Source organism: Orbicella faveolata, unplaced genomic scaffold (assembly GCF_042242905.1).
Source record: "Orbicella faveolata isolate gen_17 unplaced genomic scaffold, um_ofav_v1 contig_12, whole genome shotgun sequence".
In the NCBI taxonomy this organism is placed as follows: Eukaryota; Metazoa; Cnidaria; class Anthozoa; order Scleractinia; family Merulinidae; genus Orbicella; species Orbicella faveolata.
In genome coordinates this window covers 4,665,689-4,683,542 of record NW_028301539.1, presented here as the reverse complement: position 1 = coordinate 4,683,542, position 17,854 = coordinate 4,665,689, and the positions used below count along the sequence as shown (strand labels likewise).

The 17,854-nt window shown below is 38.0% G+C and overlaps 2 protein-coding genes across 2 annotated transcripts; one reads left to right on the top strand and one right to left on the bottom strand.

Annotated features, from left to right (window-relative positions):
- Positions 1-698: 698 nt before the first annotated feature.
- LOC149116217 (melanocyte-stimulating hormone receptor-like) lies at positions 699-1,911 on the bottom strand. The gene has a single exon (XM_089278554.1). The coding sequence runs from the start codon at positions 1,867-1,869 to the stop codon at positions 931-933; it is 939 nt and encodes a 312-aa protein (XP_089134680.1). The 5' UTR covers positions 1,870-1,911; the 3' UTR covers positions 699-930.
- Positions 1,912-3,896: 1,985 nt separating this feature from the next.
- Positions 3,897-15,325, top strand: LOC149116216 (uncharacterized). The gene is made up of 14 exons (XM_089282166.1): positions 3,897-4,139; positions 4,838-5,018; positions 5,578-5,740; positions 6,577-6,738; positions 7,005-7,124; positions 7,316-7,438; positions 8,188-8,284; positions 10,227-10,445; positions 11,145-11,518; positions 12,396-12,563; positions 13,120-13,230; positions 14,100-14,207; positions 14,403-14,493; positions 15,115-15,325. Exons 1-14 carry the CDS (start codon positions 4,073-4,075, stop codon positions 15,120-15,122), a joined length of 1,992 nt encoding a protein of 663 aa, XP_089138292.1. The 5' UTR covers positions 3,897-4,072; the 3' UTR covers positions 15,123-15,325.
- The last annotated feature ends 2,529 nt before the right edge of the window (positions 15,326-17,854 follow it).

The following is a 17,854-nucleotide window of genomic DNA, read 5'->3' as shown; positions in this document are numbered from 1 at the left end:
ACGATAAATAAATCTGGTGAGCAGTACAATTGTTCAAACGGAGTAAAATAGTTCTTATTTTTGTCTTTAGAAACGTTTGGTGTAGTCATTACTCTGCAATAGCAACACAATACTGTAAAATCGTGAGTTTAATAACAAGCTGAAAAGCTTTGGTCAAAGTTCACGCTTTTTAATCTGTCAAAGATGCCATAACTGAGCTATCGACTTGGACATACGATTTAAGTTGATGAGCAGATTGTTTTACCAGCAAAGAATCACATTTTTTACACACTTACATGTAGGAGTATTTAAGCACTTTTTGCTTGACAGTAAACATTGAAAAAAGGACAAAAGTACAAAATATTATTCCGCTATTGGGCTCAAAACTGGTATTTTCAATTTCAGAATTTTTTTTAAAATTGGAAACTTCCGGCTGCCGTTATAAGTGATGTATTTCTCCACACAAAGTAAACCTGTCAAGTTTTGAGTGACAAATAGAAATGAGTGAACAAATAGAAATGGCGACTGATATCACGAACATTTCAAAACAGAGCAGTTTGTATCGTAAGACACGTTACCTTTCTGCATCCAAATACCAAAAAGATCCTTCGCATTTCTGCTTGGATAATGCCGTGATAGCTCTATCGTGCTTAAATAATTAAGTCCACCCGAAGTAGAACTGGAATTCATTCTGTTTTTTTATTATTTTTTTTATCTCGTTATCGAAGATTACAAACAAATGTTAATACCGTACAACTTTGTAATTTACAACGATGAAATTGTTACCGTTGCTACTCGACCAAAAACATGCAATTTCGTTAAAGCATACAAGCAAACTAAACTGAGTATTAATCTTAGTTTAAAACAGCTATTGGAGAATTATCTTATCCGTTAACTATCGTTTTTTTTTTTTGCGATAGGGATGATATAGTTTCATAAGAGTTTACTCGATTAATAACAAAGAACTTGTCTGATTGTGTCCTTCACAGCTTGCCTCACTTCTTCTATCTTCCAGCTGTAAAGAATCGGGTTTAACGAGGAGTTTAAGAAAACTAATGTAAACGTATAACTCCAAGCGAGAGCAACAGATGAAGATGGCTCCGAATGAATGATCAAAGTTACTGGTATTACTTGTGGTAGATAACAAGCGACCAACGTGAATTGCAGCCACAGTGCAGTGACCACTGCTTTTCTGTATCGCGTTATGTTCAATTGATTTGTTTGGTTCGGTTGTTGAACATGGTCTTGTATTTCACTTTGATGATGACGGAGGGTGAAGAAAATCTTCGTGTAACAGAAGATCGAGGTTACTAAGCATAGTGGAACAACTATATTGCTGTATCGTGAGGTTATTATGGGATCCGAATAAAGCCTCATTGATGAAGAGACAATGGACACAACCCAACATGTAATTACGACAACGTTAGTTCGCGTCAAAGTAACAACTTGTCTGTATTTCAGTCCTAACAGCAGGGCAAGAAGTCTGTCCACGCTTATGGCAGTAACTGTAAACAGAGACACCCCACACAAAATAGTGCTTGTAACAAAAACTGGGTCCATTAAGTAGCGACAAATGTTCCAATGTTCCTGCAATACAGTCACCAATAAAGTAACATAGAGAGGCTCCGAAATAAGACCAACCAAAAGATCAGTTGTTGCAAGGTTTCGTAGCAAGACTTTGGAAGGCGGATGAAGTGACGACTCCTTGCGAAGAGCAACTAGGATCAGAGTGTTTCCAAGAAATGCAGCAATAGACAGAATAGCGTTTAAAGCTGAGATAAATGTCAACTGGACGTATATTTCATCACTTAAATCTGAGGAGCAAAAAAGTTGTTCAAAAGTCGTAGAATCGTTCTGCTTTACGTGTCGAGAAACGTTTGCTTTAGCCATTACTCCGTGGCTATCTGTTCGTGTTGGCGTGACGTCAGCTACAAGCTCAAATGTCTTGATCAAAATTTATGCTTTTTAATTTAACATACATGCCATCCATGAGGTACCAATTTTGAAAATAAAACAATTCAACCAGCCGAGCAGATGGGTTTTATGCTTAAGAATGATCTCTTTCGACAATGTAGGAATATTAACAATTTTATGTTTTATGATGAATATCGAAATAGGAACAAAATACAAATTTATGGTCAACTGTGCTATTGGGTTCTAAGCTTCCATTTTTCTCTAATTCATGAAAGGTTTTTTTAATACTGGAAAATTTTTGTTATTCTTATAAGTAATTTATTCCTCAACCCAAAGTAGACTTGTCGTATGTTGAAAGACGACATGAATTTGGACAAATAGTAATGGTGACTGATATCACGGAGTCATTTATTATTTTTTGCTTAAAGCCTGTATAATTTTTATCATGCCAAGACAAGTCATGTAAAATTCACATACATGTACTACCAAGGATGCTTTTAAGAAAACCACGACGGCAACGGCAACGCGACCGTCGTTAAACAAAAGGTTTAATGAGCAGAACAATAGCTGTGCACGTGCGTTATAATTCTTAGTACATTTCTTTGCCGTCCTCTGCAAAACCACAACGTGAAAAGACCAAAGTCTGTGTTGTCCGTAGAACGTGAACCACGACGGCTAATTTTTTTATTTTTATTTCAAATGTTTCGCCTTGTCCCGGATTCAGTTTCGTGATAGTTTTGACACTAAGAAAAAAATAAAAATGACTTTAGAGTATCTCGAGATTCTTGGGTAAGATATAAAATCATTTTTTAACCGACGTTGTCCTCGGCGTCGCGTCCTGGTTTCTTAAACTCCCTAATGACTTTCGATAGCCTCGGGTCGATAGCTCGCCATTCCTGGTCGCAAAATTGTCTTTGTACAGCGCATGCTTGTCAGGAAGGGAAAATAGCGTTTGGCAGATGGGGTGTATGTATTTTTGTGACCGTCTTTTGCCCAGTCCATCACATTTGAATCAATTATTTTGTAATTTGCATGATTTATGAATTGAGTTCCGCGTGTGTTTAGAGTGGCGTTTGCTGAAACGCCGAACCACTGTGGCATCATCCGACTTGGCAAGTCGAGCTTATGCTATCGTCGAAACCATTAATTTGAGTCGAATTTTATTGCGGCAAACGTCGCACTATTCATGCGCCTATTTTAGAATTAATTAATAGGCTCGACGAATTAAGTTCGACTAAGATTCGACGTTTGTCCCAGGCCTTAGTTTGTAGTGGCAATTATCTTCCTTAGCACTTTTAGCACACGGCACTCGGATTCTATTTTCCTTCTCTGTCATTATGTTCTCCCTCGCTAATTCCTTCCATTTCAGTACTCACTGCATCGGCCACGGCCTCGTGGATTACTTTTGTATTAAAACGGAAAATGGTTAACTCTGGTCGTGTTGTGTGCATGTGTTACAAGTGACGTTGCTGTTGCTTATTTCCTCAGTGTATGACATCCTTCTTCTCCGTCATCACCGATGTCTCCAAACCTCGATCAATAACAAACGTGCAAGACTTTCGCATACTTGTCTATCACACCGTAGTTCTCTCGATAACGAAAAATTAAGAAAACCTGTGAAATTTAATTGTTGTTGAATTTTTTTTTCTCGCACGACATTATTTTGATGTGCCGCCTTCATTGTTCGCACCAAATTTGAGCAGGTGAAGAAACAAGGTTCCCGTTTTATTTTTCAGTTTTATTCCTCAGTGGCACTATTACAATTCCCACATTTTCGTTTTCGGATAAAAGCAAAATTAGCTTTCCTCGCTGTCCACAGGCTTATTTCCTGCGCGAAAAATTTCAGAAATTGTACAATTCACAACAAAGGGCTTAAAAGTAAAAAAAATTGACAATAATTTCCCGCATTGAGGAGTGCTTTCTACCGCCATACGAGTTTAAATCTCTACGACAATGGTTAGTTTGTTTGGACACCCTTTGTTCGTTTGTTTCTAAAACTTTTACGTTGTAAAGTCTCGTGCGGTTATCACGTTTACTGAAAGGGTGCGGCGTTTTGCAACCTTTGCTTTTGTTTCTTAGCAATATTTATAAGCTTGCTTTTTCCTTTCCATACCACATTTTCTGTCTTCCTCTACCGAGGTCAGAGAGTCGGACAACCGTGTTTTACTGTGTTAGAGCTATGTACCACCTCCTAGTTATTGCAAGAGTTCTTACTCTCTCGTTTGTTGTCTTTGGACGACTTTCAGGTTAGTATTTTGATAATTGGCGACTTTACCTCATATTTCAGTGCTTATGAACGAGAAAACTTTTAAGATAGTTTCTCTGTAGTATTACCTGAACGTACATTATTCAAGGTGACGGAAGCATTTGTTCGCAAAAGTAGAAAATAAATGTTCGACTGAGTGTCGTATCTTGTGATAAATATTCTTACAAAATCCATATGTTTTTCTCTTTCACTGCCAAGTTAAAGATTTAGAACAGTTGCCTGCAGAACTTGGTTCGCGTCAATATTTGCATATAGTGGCAAGAATCTAGTTAGCTCAGTTTAAAAAAATCTTGCCGGTAAAACTCATTCTTTGGGCGTCATTGTTCGGTGCAGTATATTACTTTCGTCGGGCTGTGAAGTTGGTACTGTGCAGCAATCAGTGTTAAGCACCGATTCATGATCTATCAAAGCAGAAACGAAGCCAAGAAATTTTATTCTCTACTAAAAGTCAGAGAGGTTTAGAGAAGTTTTACGGAGAAGGTAGTCAAAGAAAGGAATATACAAGAACTAATCATAATTTGTCTAGCTCCGTTCTTTTCCCCGTGCTTAGCAACCATTTGTATATTTCTGCAGGTCCTCTTTGCTTTACTTGTGTTAGTTTGCGTCGGGTAGGATTCAATTGTGTTCTGATAGTTCTATCAAGATAAAATTTTTCCTCTGCTGTTTTTTCTTTCTCAGGCTCAAATGGAATGCTATTTGGATCTGGAGACATACATGTCCTACAGGATAAGGATTATGACTGCAAAATATTTCCCTTTGATCCAGAGTTCTCCTCTGACGACGTTGGCGTGCAGTTGTCTGTTACATCTAAGAAATACGAGGCAGCTGTAACCTGGATAGGGGGAGCCTCAAGATCTGGGTAAGAAAGTCAAATGAATTACAAGATATTAGTGTTTGAAATAGATGCACAAGCGCTTCGTTCTCTGTTTTAGATACAAAAATATTACCTTTGATTATTGAAAGGGCGTGGCACAATTAATCATGGCCTAGGAATTTAAACTGGACCTCAGTTGATCGAAAGGTGGATGACGCTTTTCACACGATAAATCGCTATCTTGTGATTGAGTATTGACAAAACAAACCATGTGCTTCACAGTATAGTGATTTATCCAGTGGATGAAGTGTTATCCACCTTTCGAACAGCCCGGGCCAGGTGCATTAAGTATTGATTTGAGTGGCATGGGTTAGAACTAAAAAATTTACAGAAAGTATGTTTTCCTTTAGGGCTTTTGCCACCCAGAAATTTTGCAGTTATTGCTGGAAAACATCTGCTACACTCGAAAGCACAGAGGTTTTCATTAATTACTAAGTTTCAAGCAGGTTTCATGACTAGATTTTGTACGACCGAAATCTGATAGTTAAAAAAAAAAAAAAACTGTTTGTTAGCCAGATCTTCCATGCAGTTTTTTGTCTTCTAGTTTTCAGGGATGTGTCGCCACCTCCGGAGCGATTGCTGGATCCAGGACTGTATCTTTGCAGTGGATTGCCTTTCGAACTGTTTCAAACGGCGCATATGAGAAGAAAGTTAGCGTTCCATTGTGGACCACAGGAACAGAGTGCGTTCGGGTAGATTTTCCGAAGGTAAGCATTACATTAAAAAATAACATCAAATAGCGTAGGCAATTTGCGGGATGTAACATTGATCATAACAAAATTGATCAGCCGGCTGTTTTCAGAGAACCATTCTGTTACGTTGCTCCTTCTACTTAATAGAACACATTTTTTTTTTTCACCTGTAAATTTACTTAACTATTAACGTTTTACATAGCGCTTTCCATCAAAGGCAAGAACCTTACAAAAGGATTTTACACTTTTGCAAAATCTTACTGGCCTAGTAAACTTTCCGGGAAGCGAATATCACTGATTCAACTGAGATTAAAATTTATACTCTTCCAAGAAAGATATTAATAAGAGAGATAAGCTGGGTCGTGAACAATTCAACCTTAGGGATTCGCCTAAAATATTAGGGTGTTTAGCTTAAGCAATGAAGAGGTCCGTGGCAAGAACGACGGCTGAAAAAATAATGGATTTATATTTTACCTTTTTACCTCGCAACTATCTAGAATTGTTCAGTACACTGAGGGGCCCAAAACCCTCCCCGAACTAAAGGTGTAACGCCGGCGATCAATTCAAGAAGAAATTAGGAAAAAATTATACGTAGCAGTTCACGTTCTTCAGCTGATGCTCAAACCCCGTGGTCATGTCATGTCTGCTTGTTTTGCAGAGGGCGGTTAAGAAATTTATAACGCACGTGCACAGCCATTGTTTTTCCCATTATACCTTTTGCTTGGTGACGTTCTCGTTCCCTTTGTCATTGGCATCGTTGTTTACTTAAGCTCCCTTTTGGCATTTGAATACACGACAACTGGCTTAATACTGGCTTAACCCTGTTAACTTATCTTTTTTTCCTTCTCCAGTCTTTCGCCACAGCTCCGTACGTGTTCGTAACCCCTGTCCATCCTGTTACAAACAAACATGACGCCGCAAGCGTCTGGGCGGAAGATGTCACTAGCTATAATTTCAGAGCATGTCTTCGCGAGTTGAAAAACTTTGATGGTGCACACAAGTACCTGTCTGTGGTGAGTAAGTTGAGGCTTTTATATATACGCAAATATTTACGGACCTTGTTGAGGAAACAACAGTCGTTTCGTATTTAAGACTTGACGGACAACTCCTACCTCAGAATTCCAAATGTAGATTGAAAATAGTAGAAAAATTGAAAACTGAATGAATATCTTCCTACAACAAACATGTTAACAAACTTGCGCTAAAACATGGTTATCCTCCTACAACGTACTGTTTGGATATAGTATACTGATTTAAACTGTCTTTTTTCTCTTCAAAGTATATCTTGGCCTTCACTAACTCAAGTGTACCAACTGGTTGGACATTACCCTTGACCCAAGAAATAAGCTTTCCCAACAGCTATAGCCCTGATGACAGCAAAGGTTATAGCTTCTGCAAAGTGAGTAGTAGCGTCTTCAGAGTGACGACCAGAGCCCTTACTAAAGCTGCGCCTATAAAAAAGGTGGAAAAGGGGAGAGTGGACACAAAATCTTCACGCTGATTTCAAAGCTTGATAAATTTAATGCAACTCCCAGTAACCGAGATTTAAGACCTTGGCAATAACATTGACATTCTTATATTTTATTTCAGACTATCGACTTCCCTCAGAGATTCTTTGAAACACCAACTCTGGTTACGACAACCAAGCATCACAAAGATGACGTCAACGCCCGCATTGATGCTGATAACAACGCCATTACAGAATGGATTGAGGTGAGAATTTACAAAAGACTTCTACCTTAGTTTCTTCACCAGCTACCGTCTGTAGAATTCCTTTTTCTCTTCAAAGGAAAAAAAAAATATTTGAGAAACTATATTTATTTCGGACCTTTCTTTCATTAAAGGGCAATGCTATAAATGCATCTTATCCAGGGCCGTAACAGCTAACAAGCAAACCGAGGCACTTACCCAGTCATCTTTTCGGTTTTGTTTCTTATAGTCATCATAAACACTCTCAATACCTTAGAAGAGAATTTAACCCTGGACATTGCCTCAGTCATGATCTTTTCATGGACATTACCTCAGTCATCATTTTTTTTCATGGGCATTGCCTCGTTCATAATTTTTTCACGCACATTACTTCAATCATTTTTTTTTTTTATGGGCACTGCCTAAGTCACAGTTTTTTCGATGGGCATTGCCTGAGTCACAATATTTTCATGGACATTGCCTCGATCATAATATTTTTCTGGCTGCGGCCCAATTCTTTTGACCTTTAAACAGTTAAAACTACACTTCACCTCTAAAAAAAAAATTCCTAGCACTGTCGAAATCGTGAACTTTCAGTGTTAAACCGTGTGTTCCTCGATACTTTTAAGGAGGCTTTATTTCTGACTATTCCATACTTTTAAGGAACAGAAATATGCAACTCTAAAATTGTGGCCCCGATCTCGGTTTTACCGTGCGTTAAAGTTTCAAAAAGGTTTACCCGTGACGATGTTTACCTTCATGCATTTTATTAGAGCATTACAACGACAGACTTCCAGGTGTGCTTGAAGGATATTCAACGCTATGACGCTCATCACGACCCCATCACGCTTAATTATATGGCCGCTGGGTGTAAGTATGCTATACTTGTGGTTTTGATGTCCGACCTAGAGCCGGTTTCTAACTGTGTGTAGTATAACCAAAACCAAGGATAGAGCTCTGGCCAAAGGGCACAGACAATCCAGTGGGCCAATCAAAACGCTAAGCAAATACATGCAGCCGACGAAAAGCGCGGGAAAACGGGCGTGAATCATTTAGTGACAATTGCTCTGGGTTCTACTTGTAAGTGGATGAAAAAGTGGCGCGAGCCTTAGAGCGGCTTTCAATCGAGCATCGTAAAACAATCACAAATGACACAGACGATCCAGTGAGCCAATGAAAACTCGAAGTAATTACATTTAGCTGACACGAAGCGCGGGAAAACGCGTGCGAACGAGTTGCGATTGGCTTCGGTTTCACTTCTGATTGGATGAAAAACTGGCGCGAATTTTGTAGCCAATCGTGCGGCGTAGTAATTTAAAACCAATTAACAAACAGATTCCATGCTGCCGTGCGTCTGTGCAGTAATAGTTCACAGATGACGTCAAAATGTGGTAAGAACAAAAGGTGCACACGAGGCGATAGCCGAGTGTGTCACTGATGTTGTTACCACATTTTGACGTCTTCTGTGATCTATTACTGAACAGACGCACGGCAACATGGAATCTATTTGTTTCATATAATAACGAAACAAACTACTACAGATAAAGCTTTATTTTGTTTCAAAATCTTTCAACATAACTCGAAAGCCGGGAATCTCATGGTTGCTATCCGTAGCAAAGAATTGTGATAGGTCCAGGAAAATCACGTCACAGTCAAACTTGACTCGCGCGTCGCTTCTCTTGGAATGAAAACTTACAGCAAAAGCAGAATCGAACTGCGAAACCTACAAATCTTTAAGAAAATGCTGGATAAGTCAAGTCCATTTTTGTCATCAGAGCAGCCCCGTGAGCCGAAAAGCTTGGATGTAGCCTCGAATATTGCAGGGGTTGAAAAACTACGCTCGGAAAACTTGCGGTTGCCGTCAACCTGGAGGCCATTCGATTCGAGTTTTGAATGAAAGAAGCCTTAGTGATGGTGAAAATGTGTGTCCTCTGTGGTTGGTGATTCTCAAATCAGTTTGAAATAGTGTCGGAGACACCTTTTTAGCTGCGATACAGTTGGCCGTGAGCTGTAGTGAGCTATACTTTACTCGCTACTGTGCCGTAAAAAGGACTGGAACATTCGCATCGGAAAGCAAGGTTACGTGGTTTTTTTCACTGATTTTAAGACGTGGTTTTGATGTTTTATTCCGGACAATCGCTGTGTCGACAATTATTTTGAGACTGAGAAAAAGTTCAATGTTTCAAATAAATTAATCTCGTAAACATTTTGTTTATTGGGTTTGTTAAATTTGCGATAAAGCAATGATTCTCGGCTTACCAAGGCCAATTTTGTGTTTGGTTTAGTCTCGCTCGACTGCCGACTGAGACTGCTCGAATATTTTTTCTGAGTCATTTTCTAAAACAGAAACGGCTTTATCTTTCTTCTTCCTGCTAAACTATTCCTCTGGTACTTCTTCAATGCTTGGACAACACTTTCTTCTACCTTATCTTTTTCCCAGTCATGTAAAATATTATCTAAATTCTCAAAACTTTCCGCCATTTTAAAACACAGAGGGAAAAACTTTGAAATGATGACGTCAATCGTGCGTCTGTCCTCTAATAAATAATAGGCGAGAACCAATCAAAATGCGAGAATAACTTGGTTTATTATATAATTACTTTTCGACGCTCGATTGAAAACCGCTGTAAAATTAAAATGCCAATTTAAAATAAGCACAGTATCGAAAACCAGGGCAAATGCGAATTATTTTCGTTAATTAGTGAAGTGACAATCGCTCTAGTTCTTGAAGTAGCGTCCACGTATATGGTGTGTATAAATATGCTGTTTCTTCTCACGCCTCCCATTAAAATACACTCTATCATCTTGACAGATTACCATCCCTGCAACGGCAGAACATGCCCGTTCTATGGTGAATGTCGAGCGCCTACCAAAACGACATATAAATGCGTGTGCATCCCTTGCACAACAGATGAGTCGGCTCCACTGTGCGACAGCAATGACGTCACACACAAGAACAAATGTGAATACAACTACCACGTGTGTCAGGCGCAAGAAGAACCCGGTATAAAGCACTATGGCGGATGCAAACGTAAGTCCTTGCTTGATTCATGTAGCTGAATATCTTACCATATCAAGAAATCAAGAAAGCCTAAGAAAGATTAATGGAAAAATATGACTGGAACATTTATTATCTCCAGTTTAATTGCTATCACCCTGTTCGTAAACTAGGGAAAAAACATCAGCTGTTTGTATCTCGCGCTAATTAAGCACATGGAAAATTCTACACTTCAAGTGCATGGCATTCTACAAATCAACCAACTTCCAAGCTCAAGACATTCTTACCGTTTGACTTAACAATTAATTTCTTGAATCATGTTACTTTTCAGAACCTGAGATATCCGGTCCCAAATCAACACCAGGTTTCGCATTGTATTAATTCTCATGAAGAGAAATTTCGGTTAATCATTCTCGGAAAGTAATGAAAATGTCCATAAGGTGATATCGAACAACAGTATGGTACATAAGGGACTCTTTCCTTATAGATGAAAACTTCTGGTTTGAATTCTTGGACTTTTCCAGTCATGAACGAATCCCTCCCCTTGATGTGTTGGTAAATTGGATAATTCTGTCAGTTACCTCAGTGATACTTCAATATTTAAGTTAAACTGTTTTCTCGATCAAATCATCTGGGAGGCAATTTTAGGTGTAAACCTGGATCTTCCCTTAATCTGCAGCTCAAAGAAGTCTTAGTAAAAGGTGCATGAATTTGTCTGATTTTTATTTTCAGCATTTGTCCTTCAAGGCGGTCGTGTTGCCCTCCGCTTAGAGACAGAAGATGTGCGCTGCAAAAAGGTTTACTTTAAGACGGGAATTTTCCAGAGCAGCAAAGGAAATATTCACGTTCAGACCGCCATTAACTACTTCAACTACAGCGGAAACTTCATCCACGACGCTGCAGTGACCTGGGTCGAGAACGTTAATCTCAGCTCCTTTGATGTGTGCGCGCTTAAAGCAGGAAGGCTAGACCGCTTGACGCCTGATGGTGGGCTGACGTTTATTGACTTCATCGCTTTCCAGGAGGCTCCAAAGAGCGCTTCGGCTGGTCAAGTCATTATGACAAATTGGTGGGATGGAACACAATGCGAATCAGTTACATTTGAGGTGAGTCTAAACTAAAAGCAAGTCGAGTTAAACGAAATCCGATGTAGGAACTCCCGCAGTTTCATTTTAAGGTGGACCAAAAACCTTCTTGTACCACAATAATTTTTAAGTATATTACAATCTTTCTTCCATTTTCTAAAAGTTAAAAATGTAAACAGTTGCCTGAGATAAAAACAAAAACAATTTCCCGTGGGAACTCGAGAAAATAAATTTCAAAGTTCAGAGAAATTGTGCAAACACAGGCAAAATTTCATCATCAGTTTAATTTCACCAGTACTTTCAAGTGTTTCATACGAACTTAAAAATTAAATTGTTTTTGACATTTGATATTGTTAGAAATGATTTCTTTTGAGAAGATATTTTAAACATTTCGACAGATGTCAATAATCTCGGTACAAAATTTTTGTGCATTTGTTATCAGAACTTCTGGTGGATCCCCTCTTTATACGTTTATACTCAAAAGCTTAGATATCTAAGAATTTGATTTGATGCCCGAGGAACTAATCAACATTTTAGAGAAAAGAGCGCTTTTTTATTTAATTTTTTTCCGGATTTAACCTTGAAATATCCAAGTCGAAACTTGGATATCTGCTCTATAAATGGATCGAATGGACTTCAAAGAAACACATTAAACAGGCTATTAAGGATACTAAAGTGAAGTACACGAACATGTTTCATAACTAACTAGCCACTTCAGCTTGTTTTGCAATCAGTTTAAACTGGAAAAAGGATGTCATTGAATAGCCTTTTATCGTAAGAAGGGCCAAGAATCATTTTGTTAATTATGAGAAATATCTTGAACAGTTCAAATATGAGAGAACGAAGTTATACCATTCATTCAAGAACAAGTCGAGCATTCAATATATTATTATTTCAGTCAACTGAGATTTCTTCACCACACGTTTTGGTGACTGCTCAACACACAGTGGTGGGTCTAAAACACGACGCCGCCACGGTCTGGGTAGAGAATGTCAACAAGAATACCTTTCTCGCCTGTTCGAGAGAAATGCAGAACTTTGATGGATTACATAAAGACATCAGATTAGTAAGTAATTAATAAACATTATTTTTAACAGTAAGGCATGAGTCACTAACGTTTGTAACATAATGCCCTTTGACAGGCAGAGTTCACGTGTGAAAATATCACGTTTTCGCGTGAAAGCTCCCCTGCTATTTTAATAGTCGTAGTGATTCATGAGTTATTTGAGTGTTTTTAAGTTTTCAGGAAGGTTAACATTGTCCAAGATTATCCAATCCTTGCAACATATACAGTGTTTTCGCATGAAGTCACGACGGCCATATTGGTGTCCCAAAATAACTGATGTAAAGGCGCCCATGTTGTTGGCCCAAACCATTCCTGTTGGAGTTGAGTTCTTTCCAATAGAAAACACTTTGTTTGTTTCCAATAAATTGGCGTGGCTCCTGGTCACCTGGGTGAAAACACTCTATTAAAAATAGATAGTTATTGCTACAAATTCAAATGTGCAGGTACTTTTGACTATGATTTGATTTTGACTATGCCATATACTGTCTATACCGAGAAAAGGTGCTCCATTGTTGAACGCTGGGGTAATTTCCTTCACTCTGTTCTTTACCTGCAGAACTGGTTTGTTTACGACAAACTTGCAAAAAACCTTGCCGGTGAAAAGCATCTCATCGAATTCCAAAACAACTTTTTACCTCTTGCTGAGAATTATAACTCTTACTGCCAGGTGAGATTTTTATGTGCTTCATTGTTATATTTAATTTCAGAAATTTTAATTTATGTAATAGCTACATTTCACAAATTGATCTTAGTTTTTCATGAGTCTGTTTTGTTATTGATCATGAATTTCGTCTGCAGACTAATTTGACGATGTTGTGACGAAATTCATTGTGAATAACAGGACAGACACATGAAAAACTGACATCCATTTGTTTTGTAGAATAACAAAAATGCATAAATTATAAATTCATGTGTCTGACTGCTTGTTGACAATTCAGCCAATGAGCGTGCGAGAATTTCTTTAGTTTTTTAAATAAATCTTAGACAGTGACGGATGTATACATATCTCTCTATATATTTAAAACAAAGTACCCGTTTGCCATCAAATGATACAAACGGAGAACGCACACAAAAAAAATTGATTTTCAAAACCGAGAACAATCACCCTTGCTGTCTATTATGTAATATATCTAACACGAGACACCGCATGACGACATTTTCAAACACTGAGAACAGAGTTAAGTTCAAAATACGACACGTTGTGACCTAGTTTTGGCTTCGAGGTGTTTGGAAATATGGTCAAATTAAACTCTGTCTTGTGTGTTTCCTAGACCTTCTCAACCGAAACTACAAATAAGGAGACAACTGAGAAACAAAATTGCAAAAATCTATGCTAGAACAGATATCCAAACACCGTCACGGTCATGATTTTCTTTGTTTAAGCTTGATCAATCATTATCGATTTTCGGAAAATCAATTTCCGTTCAATGTTTGAACTCGTCATTAACGTTATTTTTTTTCCGTCGCAGAAAAGGAATGAAAAGGGAAAAAAAAAATGAGGTGCACTGATTTTTAATTCCTTTATTTTATTTCCAGATCGTGAATTTTACAACGCCCAAGACTTCGACGCCCATGGTCATTGTGTCAGCATCTTATCTTAATCCAGTTCCTCAACATCTTAACAGCATTGCCACTTGGGTAGAGGTATGTAAATGTGACAATCTCCACGATCTCCACAAGCTGTCCATCAATCAAGAAAATCTAGACAGAGAACCTCGCTGAAAATTATAGAACTGCAATCAAAACACACGTTACTTTTTTATAAGGTAGCTCTCAATATTCTCTTAATTATAATATCTTTTTTGCTTAAAATTTTGTTTCCTCTTCTTTGTCAACTAGCAAATTACGACTAAAGGCTTCCAAGTGTGTCTCAAAGAACTTCACAATCTGAATGGTTACGACCCAGTGAAGGTGGCTGCCCTTATCATTGGTGAGCATTTTTATTTTATATTAATTAATTGATTATAATTGATTCAATAATAACGTTTTTGCGATGGACACAACATTGATAAGGGGAGGAGAAATTTAAATCAGGTTTCACGTTAAATTTTGCACGAAAACGGAAAGTGTCTTTCTGCTTTTTCAATAGATAAACTTAATTCAGTCGGTTGAAATTATATGAAATTCTATAAACACACGCAGACTGGTAGCCGTAGATAGTTACCATTTGACGAACCTATATATCTACGATAATAAACAGAGAAGAGGCTTCCATACAAAATTGAAGTTTGGAATGCGGTACAAATTTTGTGCCTAAAATTTTTGCGGAGAGAATAGATGCTACTTTGATGGTTTTAAAATATTTTTTTTTTGGCTTATCAAAATGAAAATTAAGTACTTGAAGTCCAGAACCTCTCCCAGTGAATCAACATTGGTCAAGGAGCAAATAGCAAATAATTTTGGGTATTGTACATGTATATCTTATTTGCGTAAAATCGTCAACAAGATCTTTCAAGAACCATTACTACTACACTTTTTTTCTTTTTTTTAATGACAAACTCTTTTATTAACATTGTTACTCACCAAATCTAAATTAATGTTTTATTTAAAGGTTCCTAACGGATTTCACACTTACAACTCCGATGCATTGAATAGAAAATGGCTCGGGAGTGCCGAGGGATTAACTTATGTAGAGGAAGAAAACCTTTTTTGAATTATTTACAATATGTTGATAAGAGAAATTATGAACTCATCCTGGGAGAGAAAGTGTTTATTAGCACTATAAATAAAAGTTGGAACAGAATAAAACTACGTGAATGTAACGTGTGTTACTCTTTTGCTCTTGCTAACTTAGAACCCATATTTTGGTATTTAATGTACTAATCGTCTTAGCTTCAAACAATTTTTAGTAAACACTTGCATGCAGATGACCATCGAGGCAGATGCGTTTTTAAATTTATGTTCTTGAAATTGAAGCTGAATTTTATCAAAGCACTTTAAAATATAGCAAACAACTCATGAATGGAAATTCAAGATGAAGTAAGCATTTAGAGTAAAACCGTTGTAATATCCGTAAAAATTATTTAAAGTGCCACTAACGCCCAAAATATTTTTCGCTAATATAAATTTCCTTTTTCTCCTGATCACTACTCCGAAAAAATCGTTGTAGCTATTTTCGTTAATTTTCAATGAAGTTTTAAAGTTTGTGAATTTGCCCTTTGCCATGTTCACGACCGAGGAATAGTGGAGAATGGGACGAGTTTGACGTCACTTCGGGGATAACAATATTTTGTTTCTGAGAAGAACGTATGCGAACATGCGATAGTGTGTGTCAAAATCGTTGCAGAATGCCAGGAAGATATGTTGTTGGAGGCTGTAGCAATACAGGATGCGTAGAATAGAGTATTCCTCTTCATTCAACACCTCTATCTCGATGAAACTCTACCAGAAACGAGAAAAAGACCAAAGAAGTGGGCTGATCTCTGCGAAGCTAAAGCTGGGGAGCCATTGAGGATTTCTTCGATCTCGGGTTCGCCGCTGCTGTAAAAACCTGGAGATTTTCATAGCCTGTATATTCTTCTCTATCTGTAATGGAAAGCTTGAATGATTGTCAAGGTACTGCATAAGACACGAATTTGGGATAAGCTGGAAGCCATCTGACTATTTCGAGCGCAAACGATCCTCCGAGTCCCAGACGAAACTATAGGTGACGAAATTACACGGTAAATTAAACGCATCGCGTTTTGAAATAGCGACTTGTCTAAACGAATAGTAAACTAAACCTACTTTCTACAACGACGCGAAGAAAATTGTTGAGGCTTCGAACTGGTGAACTAGCTATATATTTGTGGATTGTAATAAAAACACGCACGCCGAAGGTCGCCCGTAATCTGGCCGTGTTTCTCAATGACCATTCTGAATACAGAATTGTTTTGTTCTTTGAACTTCGTCTTTGAGGAATGAAATACATCTTAATTACAAACTTAGAATAGATCAAGCATTTATAAATATACGAGGAAAGTGAAACAAACGATTAAGATTCGACCCTATAGCTACCGACGGAGATTGTTGTGCTGAAAGAAGAATGCGCTTGTCAGTCAGCCGAAACGCAAACTAGTAAGTCGAGGACTCCCAGGTTATTAGCGTGCGTAAAATGGACATTTCATTCAAAATAACAGTGGAGTAGAAATGTATTCATTCAACTGAAAGTATACTGAACCTCTTTTCAAGATCTTGTCGAAGGATTTTCCATGATTTCACTAGTACGGAATATGCAAATTTGCGTAGCTTGTGTTCGTACACAGTAATTGAGTATGCATATACTACGGTCGGTCGACAATAACGAAGCGAAAAGTTACTTCACCTTCGAATATTGTTTACCGACATCTCTGCTTATCGCTTATGTTAAAACTATTTTCAATCATTGATCTGGAGAAGTAGGCGGGAGTGGAGTACGACTGCATCGCATTTTAACCGGTATTTCGGGGGAAATTAATATTTGAATGTAAAAATGTTTTGACACTCCGAAATTTGCACGTTCCGTTAAGTCAAATTACCAACTCTTCGTGTTCATTGACATCTTTATAACTCTTTAAGAGCTGTAAGCTAACTCTTCAGTCATTGTTTTGTACCTTTAAATCCAAATGGACCGGTAAATTGTCGATCCTGGCCTAAATATAATGATACAACGCGGCGATCTCGACTGGCGACCCGCACTTCGAAATGGAAAAAAATATATACTTCGCAACCGTCCAAATCGTAGCTAGACTCCAAATTGTAATGCCAGATGATACAGTTTTTTCACTTAAAGTTCTTGTCCAGTTTTCATAAAATATGATTCACAAATAACCCGAAAATGTTTTGACTGCCCTCGAAGCTCAGTCAAAAATCTCTTGAGTGTTTTAGCCCGGTTCCCGAAGTGACGTCACTAGTAGCCCGACCCAGATCCCACTTTGCGCGGTCGTGAACATAGAAATTACATGTTTAAACGCCTGTAGAAATGCAGGGATTTTATCAATCGAGATAATTTTTTCGCTGAAGTAATCAGGGAAACTAGTAAATTTTGTTAAAGGAAAAAACTTTTTGGCGTTAGTGGCACTTTAAACCTATTATATATATACAGGAGCCATAATCGGGGACGGAGACCGTAAGTCTTCGGATCCGCGCGCACCTATGATATGGGACAATTTTTCTATTTTTAGAACAAATTGCGCCATCCTGACGTCATATATCCGCGCGGATCCACGCACATGTCGGGGGCTCTCGCGTGGATGTTGTCAGGTTGCGTGATCAAATGGTGAGAGTTGAGAGACCTTGAGAGATTATCTTATTTATTTTTCACAGCGATGGCA

Coding starts and splice junctions, on each gene's coding strand:
- LOC149116217 (XM_089278554.1), bottom strand. CDS start 1,869: ATGGCTAAAGCAAACGTTTCTCGACACGTAAAGCAGAACGATTCTACG.
- LOC149116216 (XM_089282166.1), top strand. CDS start 4,073: ATGTACCACCTCCTAGTTATTGCAAGAGTTCTTACTCTCTCGTTTGTT. Junction 4,140..4,837: donor TGTCTTTGGACGACTTTCAG/GTTAGTATTTTG, acceptor TTTCTTTCTCAG/GCTCAAATGGAATGCTATTT. Junction 14,208..14,402: donor GCATTGCCACTTGGGTAGAG/GTATGTAAATGT, acceptor TTTGTCAACTAG/CAAATTACGACTAAAGGCTT.